The 13,086-nt window shown below is 38.3% G+C and overlaps 1 protein-coding gene across 1 annotated transcript in view; it reads right to left on the bottom strand.

The window, feature by feature from the left end:
- The window catches only part of crim1 (cysteine rich transmembrane BMP regulator 1 (chordin-like)), a 128,046-nt gene that overhangs the window by 51,794 nt on the left and 63,166 nt on the right, over nt 1–13,086 (bottom strand). Inside the window, exons 3-5 of the mRNA XM_081347680.1 lie at nt 9,134–9,376; nt 6,789–6,909; nt 5,230–5,351 (exon numbers count right to left, since the gene is read on the bottom strand). Of these exons, the coding sequence (XP_081203806.1) occupies nt 5,230–5,351; nt 6,789–6,909; nt 9,134–9,376 (486 nt within the window). The remainder of the gene's footprint in view (nt 1–5,229; nt 5,352–6,788; nt 6,910–9,133; nt 9,377–13,086) is intronic.

The following is a 13,086-nucleotide window of genomic DNA, read 5'->3' as shown; positions in this document are numbered from 1 at the left end:
ACTTGCAGTGTAACAATGTTGTCAATGTGTTAGTAAAGGGCAGATATAAACATTTTACCAGACTGTGCTTCTTTATTTCTTTATTTCTTCTTTATTTTAGTTTTTTCTCTCTTGTCACAATGAAGAATGAAAATGCAATCTAACTTCAAATTCAAAAAGGAGGAAAAATACATTCTCACTCATATAAATAACTCACAAAATCAAACTGAATAATGTTGACTTGAAAAAATTATAAAATCTTAAATATACAAATTAATTTTGATAATAATTATAGCTAATGATAAATTCTGAAATTATCAGAATGTAGCTGTTCATTTTGCTTTAACAGCAATGCTTAGATGACATTCACTTGTGCCTTGCGCACACACACACACACACACACACACACACACACACACACACACACACACACACACACACACACACACACACACACACACACACACACACACACACACACACACACACAACATAATTTGGGGAAAAATAATAACTATGTCTTTCTCGAGTTTGTTAAAGCTGTAGGATTGAAAATATATTTTCTACCCCCTCTTTCAGAGACAATGACCATTTGGAGTTCCTAAGGCACAGAGGGGCTGATAGTGATCTAGGCTTGCAGGCCAAATGTTTGTACTTTGGGGGGTCGATGAATTGTCACACCTTTAGTACAGTGGTGGAAGTGTAATTATCTGATTGGTCAGTTTGAATGTCTCACAGTTGGGTTTTAGTCACATGGTCAAGGAAAGGATAAAAAGAAGATTGTAACTGTTGCTCTGTCTCTTTGATGCTCTGGCTATCTTCTTCTCTGGGTCCCTTTCTTGGAGGCTCCTCTTTATCTCTCTCTCTCTCTCTCTCTCTCTCTCTCTCTCTCTCTCTCTCTCTCTCTCTCTCTTCTCTCTTTCTCTCTCTCTCTCTTTCTCTCTCTCTCTCTCTCTCTCTCTCTCTCTATCTTTCTCTCTCTCTCTCTCTCTCAGGTAACATTTTTCATATATGCTGGGTACAATTAATAATATAAGTTATCATCATCTCATACATATATTTTGTAACTATTTTAGGTGTAACCATAACCATAATTTGTCATTAAACCTTTTCAATTGCAACTAATGTGCTAACTAGTTTTGATTTGGATTTGACTTTGAAGTGCTACATATTGCAATACAATATCATCACTATCTATAGCAACGCTCTCCCACAAATATTAAGCTATTGTAACTGCACTTATTTCCGTCGTTGGTATAAGTGGCAGTGGGTGGTTATAGACAAGAAATGTGCAGTTTTCTACCATCTTGCCAATAACGTTTCTTTAGTCATTCGGCAGTTCTTGCAGCTTGAACCACTGCAGGAATTCCACCCTTACAGATGGTGCCGAAACCCGGGATCCCTTGCAGTGTGTTTTCTGAAATTCACTTTGATCAGAATGAGGACATTTTTCACAGTTGATTTTGTGAATGGATTAAAGCTGACCTTCTGACCATGGAATGGGTAAGTCTGTTTTCATTGTTTAATGGTATGATAGGAAATGTCTCCATTTGCATGAATTGAATGAAACAGAATTTAGAAGGTTTTGAATAGCTTTAATTGTCCCATTACTGTATAATTTGTAAATATTGTGAATATTCAGATCTCCTCGGGGATGGAAGGGAAAAAATCTGATAACAGTGATGTATTGTTTGCTTTATGGAGCAAAAAAGTTGAGCCTACCTTGAGTAAACTCAAGAAAGAGTACATTGGGATTAAATGTCCAGATAAGGAAATGCTCCAATGGTGGGACACAATTGGCAAACATCAAAAGAAATCAAAACATGCTGGAATAATTGAGGCTTTAAACTTCATAAGTTTTACACGGCTACGTGAGTTAACAACATGTCTATCTTCAAGTATAGATGCTAAATGTAAAGAAGTGCAATCTAAAAATGCAGAGGCACTAAAGTCTGAGGCAAAGATTCAAGATCTTCAAACACAGCTAGATAAATTACTAGCTGAGCAGTTAGCCCTGACTGAAAAGTGTAAAAATCACAAAGAGACCATTGCAGAACTCAAGGCTAAGCGAAATGCTACATTGCCCAAAATGCTTAACAGCGATGGGACTAAAAAGCACGTTCGCTTCTTAGAGGAGGTGACTAGCTCTAATGAATCTGAAACGTTTAGTTCAGAAAATGCATGTGCAACTGACCAAGAAAGTGTGCCTATTTCAGTTCTTAAGGTGATGCAACACCATAATAGCGCAGAGTCATGTACCAGAACGCATGGTGTACAAGCATTAGAGAGTCGCGAAAACCCTCAAACTCCAGGAGAACGTAGCAAACATCCCTATGGTAAAGAAAGCAGGTTTTGCAGTTCCTGTCAGAAAATAGGCCATAAAGAGGGAAAATGCTGGTCACTGGGAAGGGGCAGACCTCCTCCTTATTTTCAGAAAAATAGTGAACCACTTTCTAAGAGCAAAAATCAGCGATCTGCACGTACAGGTAAAACTCTTAGTGAGTTAACTGCTTTGTTCATGCAAGGCCTTCAGCTATTAACTTCACTTGCTAGTGGGTTAGTAGCCCAATAGCAAGAAGTTTAATATCCAAATTGCAATGATCCTGTTTGTATGTTCAAATTTGTAATTGTGCGTAACACATCGTGCTCATAGAACACACATTATAGTTGTTTGTGCTACATGTGCACATAGGCTAATTAAGTTAATTCTTTAAAACACATGATTGCTTTACTGTAAGTGTTGTATGAAACACTTAGGTTAAAAGGTTGTAGATGCTAAGAATTCTAGACCATGTATCTTGTGTAAACTGGAATAACTGTTTACTGGAATTGCATAGCAATTTCAAGTTGCATGTGTGACTATGTTGAATTTGTTTGTCTCCTTAGTGGAAAACTCTGCTATTTTTCCATATAGCTGCAGTAAAACCACGTAAAGGAGCATAGAATTGCCATGTGGCCACAATGTTAATCACGATTTGCATTAACCATGAAAATGCTTCCCTCACAACAGGATTCAGTAACTCTGTACTTTGCACTTTTCTCATGCTCCTTTAACTGAAACAATGGTGTGGGAACATTTTGAGCCAGATCACACCTCATACTCACATTCTCATGCTGGCTCCCTGTTACAACAACAGGACCAAATTTGCATCACAATTGTAAAACCTCCTCACCTTTGTTTTGGGGCATGATGAATTTACACATAGCCACAGCTAAATGCAGCCACATAATTTGATCTTCACACAAAGTCAAATCTGCATCTATCTGATTCTGCCTCACAAAATGAATGCATACAATGCTATTTAAGTCTTTACATCTAGACTGAATTATAACTGTATTGCATCCAGTAATTGTTTGTTTTGTTTTTCTTTGGTTTTACTTTATCACTTAAGTAATCATTTGTTTCACCAAGTTAAATTTTTAAAATGTATGTCAGTATTTTTCATTTTTACCAAGTACAAATATTTGTATTCTCAATAATGCTTTTGAAACATTTCTGAAACTAATTTGATTTCTGCTTATTTGTATTGTGTCCATTTTACTTGCAACAATGTTTATGGACATTAATTCAATTGAATCTCTGTGTTTGGTTACACTGAATATTTTGCTGATACTCTTCATGAAATGGGGTTTTAAACCAGCATTTGTTGTTTTGTTATAATGCAATTTATTTAAATGTTTCCAGAACAGTGTAAGAGCGTGTAAGATCTTCTTTTATTCTCCCTTGACCATCTTTTTAAGTACATCAATTTAAGGGCTTTTTGCCAAAGACTCATTTTAATCTGACCATATCAAACTTCTGACCAATGACAAATGCCATGTGTCTGCTTTTGCTGTTTGTTGTTATGCTCTTTTAAGATTGCAGGATCCCTGCAACCAAAGTTCACATTCTGTGACCCGTCTCATAAAGAGAAACCAGCGTTTGCTCCCAGATTCAGTGCCTGTTCTTGTGGAGGTGTGAAGTGTTCGATGGATGATTTGCATCTATGAACGGTGCAACACCATTTAATGGAGCCTCCTCATGCAAGGCTGAAGGAGAACAAAGACTGAACATTAACAATTGAGATTGCAACAAGCTTGGACGAAAAGTCTGAAGATACAACTACACGCAACAGAAAGCATGTCTTTATGGATTGTGTCACCTTTGGACTCCATGTGTGTGGCCAACGGTGCCAAGGGGGGAATTTGTAGGATTGAAAATATATTTTCTACCCCCTCTTTCAGAGACAATGACCATTTGGAGTTCCTAAGGCACAGAGGGGCTGATAGTGATCTAGGCTTGCAGGCCAAATGTTTGTACTTTGGGGGGTCGATGAATTGTCACACCTTTAGTACAGTGGTGGAAGTGTAATTATCTGATTGGTCAGTTTGAATGTCTCACAGTTGGGTTTTAGTCACATGGTCAAGGAAAGGATAAAAGAAGATTGTAACTGTTGCTCTGTCTCTTTGATGCTCTGGCTATCTTCTTCTCTGGGTCCCTTTCTTGGAGGCTCCTCTTTATCTCTCTCTCTCTCTCTCTCTCTCTCTCTCTCTCTCTCTCTCTCTCTCTCTCTCTTTCTCTCTTTCTCTCTCTCTCTCTTTCTCTCTCTCTCTCTCTCTCTCTCTCTCTCTATCTTTCTCTCTCTCTCTCTCTCTCAGGTAACATTTTTCATATATGCTGGGTACAATTAATAATATAAGTTATCATCATCTCATACATATATTTTGTAACTATTTTAGGTGTAACCATAACCATAATTTGTCATTAAACCTTTTCAATTGCAACTAATGTGCTAACTAGTTTTGATTTGGATTTGACTTTGAAGTGCTACATATTGCAATACAATATCATCACTATCTATAGCAACGCTCTCCCACAAATATTAAGCTATTGTAACTGCACTTATTTCCGTCGTTGGTATAAGTGGCAGTGGGTGGTTATAGACAAGAAATGTGCAGTTTTCTACCATCTTGCCAATAACGTTTCTTTAGTCATTCGGCAGTTCTTGCAGCTTGAACCACTGCAGGAATTCCACCCTTACAAGCCATTACATGTAAAATGAATTAAAATTAAAATCACTGCAAATTGATTGTGAAAGACACAAGTAGTAAAAGTGTGTATTTTCTGTAGTTGTGTGTATTTTGTGGGTAATATTCTGCTGAGGCCGGTCACTATGGCAGCAGCGACAGGGTTCTGCACACCGACTAGACGACCTTCCCAGTGCACCAACACAAAAACACTAATTAAGACACACAGAAAACAGAACCTACCGTTGACGCACTCAAACACATCGCAGCACCTCCCAGGTGTTCCGTCACCACGGGACACAACCTGAGGTGAAGTCCCTGCTGAGCACTGTGGGAAGGTGCAGAGGCCAGGCAAACACTCACATCTGAGTAGAACAGAGAGAGAGAGAGAGAGAGAGAGAGAGAGAGAGAGAGAGAGAGAGAGAGAGAGAGAGAGAGAGAGAGAGAGAGAGAGAGAGAGAGAGAGAGAGAGAGAGAGAGAGAGAGAGAGAGAGAGAGAGAGAGAGAGAGAGAGAGTCATGCCCAATACATAACAACAAAACACTCTCTCCTCACACTCTAATGTTATTAACTTTCAGTACTGAAATAATCCATTCTTTATACAAGTGAAAAAATAGGGAAAATGTTTTAGTTTTTTTGTACAATTGTTTTGGTCTAATCTGGTTTATAAGACAGGTGTGATGTCTAACCTAGACTGTGAGTGTGAGACAGACACACTAGTAACATCTAACTTAAATTAGTCTGACATGTTTACCAGTCTAACCTGGATTGTGAGTGAGAGAAAGGTGTGCCTAACATGGACTGTGCGAGTGAGACTGTGTATGTCAGACAGGTCTAACTGTGTAACCTGGATTATAAACATGCAACATGTAACATTTTACCTGTATCCTGAGGATTGTAACATCTAATCAGGAATGTATGACACAAGTGTAACAGTCTAACTGGGATTGTGAGAGTGAGACAGGTGAAATGTCTAATCAGGACTGTGAGCATGAGAGAGGTGTAACTGTCTAAATGGGATTGTGAGCATGAAACAGATGAAACAGCCTATCTTAAATTGTGAGAATGAGACGGGTGTAATGATTTGCCTGGATTGTGAGCATGAAAGAGATAAAACAGCCTTACTTGGATTGTGAGAGCAAGACAGGTGCAATGTCAAATCAGGATTGTGAGCATGAGACGGGTGTAATGGGCTAACTGGGACTGTGGGAGTGAGACAGGTGTGACGGATAACCTGTACTGTGAGTGTGAAACAGATTAAACGGTCTAACTTGGATTGTGAGAGTAAGACAGGTGTAACATCTAATCAGGATTGTAAGCATGAGACGAAATGGTCTAACTGGGATTGTGAGTGTGAGACAGGCTTAATGTCTAATGTGGATTATGGGCGTAAGAGTAGGTGTTACAGTCTAACTTGGATTGTAAGCATGAAACAGGTGTGATGTCTAATCAGGATCAAGAACATGAAACAGGTGTTACGGTCTAACCGGGATTGTGAGAGTGAGACAGGTGTAATGTCTAATCAGGATCGTGAGCATGAGACAGATGAAATGGTCTAACTGGGATTGTGACAGGGAGACAGGTGCTACATCTATTATGGATTGTGAGGACAAGACAAGTGTAACTTCTAACTTGAATTGTCCTACATATTGACAGTTGTAACAGTCTAACCTGGATAGTGAGTGGGAGATGTAACAAAAAAACAAACCTAAATTGCAAATGTGAGACAGACGTAAGGCCAAACCTGAATTGAGCATGAGACATGCCTCGACTGTGAGTGTGAGAAAGGTGTAACATCTAACCTGGTAGGAAGGGTGCAGCAGCCGTCTGCTGTCAGTCTGACCTGAGTCTCATAGCTGTCTGCTGGACACTGGACAGGCTTCACTGGTGGACACTCTACTGTGCTGCAGTCTACACTGAACACTGAACACAAAACAAGAGATAAAACATTTATCACTCCACATCAAACCTCTAATTAACACACCTCATCAAACTCTCATCCAAGCGAATGATTTACCTGCTATTATCACACAACAGATTTCAATACATACTGTTTACAGTGCAGTAAACAGAGCAGTGCAGAGCAGAGCAGTCATCATATAATGAAGGTTTAATAAAAAAAAATAAAAAAAAACACCCAGTGGAAAAAACAAACATAAAAAAGCACTTGCTGCAGGTTAACATCAACCAATGACAGTTTCAGAGGAAGGCTATTATTACATTTCGATGACCATTAAGATAAAACGTATGTATTAAAGGGATAGTTAACTCCAAAATGAAAATGTTGTTACATAAATGTTACTTAAGCCCTATTTGGACGGGAGATGGTTTAACATGGAGAGGTGGGGTAAAGTAATAATTACCAGAGCTTCTCTGTGATTTTAGTCCCGTCCGAATGTGCCATCTCAGTAATCATTACGGACAATGCCAGTAAAGATCACGGCGACTTTTACCTTCAGTAAAAAGGTCTGGAAAAATTACCTCAGGTAATACTAATCCCATGCGAATAGACCCGCAGTAAATATGTACGTAACTATTCCGTCATTTCCTGTTAAAAAGTAGTTTTCCACGGTTTTTCAAGTATGGACACGCTTGAAAAAGCATTCAGTTGCGTTCTAGACGCTGGGACGAGTCTGTGGCAAAACTCAAGTGTTTTCCACACACCATTCAGATCAGAAAGAAGATCGAAAGCACTTGTTAGAGGCACAAAACATCTTTTAGCGTTAGGTAAGTGCCTATTACCAACAAAATCCAATCTGAAGTTAATTAATACATCGTTCGACCGGACATAACCGTTTTATAAATATAAATATAGGTTATGTGTTTGTGCACGTGATATCAGGAAGCAACGTAATACGTACATGACGACAGGAAGGTAACGGCGGTGTGTAAATCGAGTTACTCTTCCCACTTCTGCTAGTTTTACTGAGATATCTTATCCCGTGCAAATTGGCCATTATTATTACAGACGTCCTGTGGTAAAATTACATTACTCCATCTACCCTTGTAAAGTTAATCCCATCCGAATAGGGCTTTACTCACCCTTAAGTTATTCCAAACCTGTATGAGTATTTTTTTCTTTTGTTGAGCACAAAAGAATATATTTAAAAAAATGTTGGTAACCAGACAGTTAATTGCACCCATTGACTTCCATAGTAGGAAAAAAAACTATGGAAGTCTTCCTACTAAGGAAATCAATGGGTGCAGTCAACTGTCTGGTTATCATCAATCTTTAAAATATCTTCTTTTGCGTTCGACAGAAGAAAGAAACTCATACAGGTTTGGAACAACATGAGGGTGAGTAAATAATGAAAAAAAAATGTTTTGGGTGAACTATCCCTTTAAGTAAATGTTCTATTTCATGTTCAACTTTACTTGTTTTTCAAAAAAGTGTAAATACAAAAATAACCCAAAGACATATGTGTCCTATTTACCAAACTGCCCCTTGAACAGAAACATATTTTCAACAGCCCATGACTTTAGCGTGTCTCTAAAGCTTTGGCAAACTCCCAAATCACGAAAATCACTCTCTTTTATGTATTGGGAAATGAATTACGGTTATTTTTTTGAAGCCAAGTGGCTATCTCTGCTCAAGGCTGCCATACTGCAGCAAAATATAGCATGACAGAAGAAGATATATTAAAGTTAAGGTACTATGACAGCATCTTGAGATAACCTGCAAAGAATTCAAATCTATCACTATCAGGTTCCTGGTGTGGATCCCCAAGACTCCACAACAATCCATCTATTACTCTAGCAGGAAAAGAATTTTGTGTTGCAAGAAAAGTTGACACGGCATGATTTTTTTTATATACAGTATTAGAAAGACCATTGTAGAGAGATAGTCTCCCACAAATGAAAATTCTGTCATCATATCCTCAGCCTCACGTCATTCCAAATATGCATATTGTTCGTTGTTCTCTTCGAAGAATCTTTACACAGTTCCTGCCAAACAATGATAGTGATCAGAAATGTCAAAAATGGACATGAGCGATAGGATTTCCATTTTTTGGTTGAAACATTCCATTAAACCATGCTAGTGGAGACTGGTTTGTACTGGTTTGGTTGATGTTCACCGGCAAATCACATGGTGTGAAAATGGAATCAAGGACGTCACAACACTTAACTAAATATTGGATTTCTTTACCCGGTTTGCATTCGTAGAGATCACAGCACTCTCCGGGTTTGCCGGAGCTCTTGGATACCAGGATGTTGAGGTGCCCGGGCTGGCACACTTTCCTAAGACATCCGGCTGGGCTGCACACACAGCGGCTGGGCAGGGGGCAACATTCACCCGGTGGAGCGTAGCCCTCGATTAATATGGAGTCCTCAGGGCAGCGTGGAGAAAACTGCACCTCACACCTCGCCCTAGAACAGTCTGGTCTTTCCTCTACGGAGAAAAAGAGCACAACTTTTGTCATTTATGATGTTCAGGTATGCTTAATAGTGATTCTTTTCCTGTGAATAAAAACTGGTAAATAAAGTAAATAAAACAGAGCAACTGACCGGTAACCTTATTAGAAACTGCAACATGGTTTAAATTGAATTGTAAGAGGGATTGTTAGACTCGCACAGATGTAAGTGATATACACGATTCAAATCAATAAACAAAAGCTATTAAAGAAAAACCATCTGTCAGGGCTCACACCACATATTTTTAACTCAAAACTCCATGTGGCGATACATATGCGGCGTATTCCTCGCATTAAGCCTCTAATACTAAAATATGAGGTATTTGTCTTCATGTTTTTTTTGTGACAGGTACTGTTTTACCAAGAGACAGACTAGTTCGTCATGTATATGAGCTGTGACACAGTGACATGCGATTTGTCTCACGTATGAAAGGAATAACATCTAAATAACCACACAGTCATGAAAAAAAAAAAAAACTAATTCACAAAAAATGTAATTGCCATATGCACGTAGTTAGAGTTTGGTGAAATCTTTGTTATTAGAAGTTGGTAAAAAATGTTTTTGAAAGAAGTCTCATTTGATCAAAGATGGATTAAAAACAGTAATATTGTGAACAATTGTGTACAAAATAAAATATCTCTTTTCTGTTTGAATATATTTTAGAATGTAATTTATTATTGTGATGACAAAGCTGAATTTTCAGCATCATTACTCCAGTCTTCAGTGTCACATGATCTTTCAGAAATTATTCTGATATGCTGATTTGCTGCTTAAGAAACATTTCTAATTATTATTAATGTTGAAAACAGTTGTGCTGCTAAATATTTTTTGTGGAAAACTGTGGTAAATATATTATGATTCTTTGATGTATAACAAGAACAGCATTTATTTGAAACAATCTTTACTGTCACCTTTGATCAATTTAATATATCATTGCTGAATAAAAGTGTTAAATCCTTTCAAAACAAATTATATTCTATTTTTGGCTGGTTTATTCTCAATTTACCTGCGGGTAATAGCATGTGTGTCCTAAAAAAATTATATACCCTTATATAAAGTGTATTTTCTCAGTTTCTTTCTAGTAACAGACATGATAAAAGTAGGGCTGACTGACATTTGACTACCTTGAGCAGGCAGAACGATGAGCAGCAGCACCATGCATGTCAAAGTCCAGCATTTTATGAACACACTCAATTTGACCTTCCTTCATTCAAGGAATGATTGCTTTTATTCATTCTTTACAAGGGAACAACAAGCTAACAAAGGAGAAAGGCAGAGAAATTGAAAAGGTGCATGGGAGAGACATAAAAAGAACCACAGAAAAGAAAACTCATGCTGATGTGAATGTGAATGAATGGCAAATGTCAGCAGGAGAGAAACGGCTGACATGCTGTAATGCTCCTGTTGCTTGTGTTCTGTCTGATAACACTTGGCAGAGGGGTGTGTAATAACACTAAACGCAGAACTACATGTTAAAACACAGGCGGCAGTATTAATAGAGCCAGGGCATCTGAGTGTGTAATTTGAGTAGACTGATCTGGGCCATATTGTGGTTTTTCAATCAATATACTGTATGCAGTTTTAAAGGGAGAGTTCATCCTAATTTACTCACCCTGGTGTTGTTCTACTGGACTGCTGCATGCCCTTCTTTCTTTTATGGACCGCAAAAGAATAATTAAAAAAAAAATGTCCCTCGTGCGCTCATCCCTATAATGGCAGTGAATAGCGACCAGCATCAAGCGTTTTAAAAAAGATTCAAAAGTATCACAGAATGATCCCATGTGACACGAGCCGTGTATTCCAAGCGTTCTGGGGGAATACAATAGAAATCCCCAAAAAAGTGTCCGTGTACTTTCTTCGTTGAGTTAACACCGGACTCGTTTTTCTGATGACAGTCAGAATGACAGTTGACAGATTTGAACGCGAATATTCATCTCTATATTCTATATTAATCTCAGAGAAGGTGGAACATGTGTTGTATTTCATGTTGCGTTTTTGTCAATCTTGATTTCTCATAACTTGTGTGTTTTTTCTGGGCGAGACGGAGTGAACTGCGACACTAATAGAGTCTCACGAGCGCGCACATCGTGCAGCTGTACAGAGAACAACAAAGGTAAAGGTCAAGAAATTCGTTACATAATACATTCAATTTTGGTTTGTTTTTCACCGAACCCTATCGTTTACCCCCAGAACACATGGAATACACGCCACGTGTCGCATGGGATCACTCTGTGATTCTGTGAGTGAGTCAAACTCAAGAAAAAGATTTCCAGTCTGCACATAACAGAAAAAATTCTCCTTTTATGTTCCATGAAAGAAAGAAAGTCCCATATTTGGAACAACATAAGGATACATAAATGATGATGATATAAATTTTCAGGTGAACTATCCCTTTAAAAGACGTCGAGAGCCCTTCCCTCAGAAACGCAAGTATATAATGATCAAACAATTGCTCTGAACTTACGAACAGCAAGAAAAGAAATGCACCGCAGGGCAAAACCACTGACTTTGTTGACTGAGGTTACATACTACATTAACCATTACTCTGACGCTGATTAATTAACTAGCTAAACTTATTAAAGGCAATGTACTCCAGCCATTAAGCACATTGTTACCGCTTTGTTTGATCTTGTATGAAAACCAAATGTGTGCATGTCTTACAAAGAGGCTATGGCCTATTATTGCCTTTTGATGCGTTATGATGTGCTAGGAGAGGAGAGTCCTCCATAGAGAGAGGGGGGGTAATTACCTCAAATGATAGACAGAGAGAGAACATAATGCTTGTAAATTCACAATAAGAGCAGTGAAGATAGATACCTCTTTAAAAAGCTCCTCATATTTAAGCACTGTGTTTATGTGTCATTATACAAGCGCCCAGGCTTTTTGTCGTCGGCAAGGATTTGGGGCAATTATGACGGCATTATTTTTTGTTTGCTGGCAAATGCCACTTGAATGTGAAATGACTTGATACATGAAGATGTGATGGGTGAAAATGAGACAAGAGTGAATAAGTGACATGGCGAAGTGTCAAATGAGGCCACATGTAACAGTCACCAAATGAGACAGAACATCACAACACCTTGCAGTGATGGATGTGACATTTAGTTTATGCTTTAGAAAGACGCTTTTATGGGAAGAGGCTTACAGTACTTTCATTAGTACAGTATATATGTTGCCTGGGAATCGAACCCATGACCTTGGGGTTCCTACTGCAATGCTCTACCATTTAAGCTACTGGAGACAAAAAAACCTCACATCATGTACTTTTACGTACTTGTTCTTGGCATAATGTGTACTTGTTTAAACTATGGCCATTAGCAATTTAGTATTTTCTTAGTGGATATGACTTTGTAAGAGTTCATTTATAGTTCATATGTTTATATGGGTCTCAAGTTGCCATTTAAACGTTTTCCGAGAAACAACCACAAATAAAAGCTCATCCATCTCCTTTCATCATCTGTACATCCTCTCTGCTAAAACCATCTGAGAACTCTCAAAATATTCAACAATCCCCAACACATCAACAAATCTATCCTTCAGCTTTAGCTATATGTGCTCTCTCTCTCTCTCTCTCTCTCTCTCTCTCTCTCTCTCTCTCTCTCTCTCTCTCTCTCTCTCTCTCTCAACAGTGCACTGCTTTAGATAAACAGCCTTTAATTTGTTCTTATACTTGGAGCACAACCCAGC

This window comes from Scardinius erythrophthalmus (genome assembly GCF_964197995.2).
Source record: "Scardinius erythrophthalmus genome assembly, chromosome: 19".
NCBI lineage: Eukaryota > Metazoa > Chordata > Actinopteri > Cypriniformes > Leuciscidae > Scardinius > Scardinius erythrophthalmus.
The sequence above is the reverse complement of the archived record's forward strand: the minus strand, read 5'-3'. Positions and strand labels throughout refer to the sequence as shown.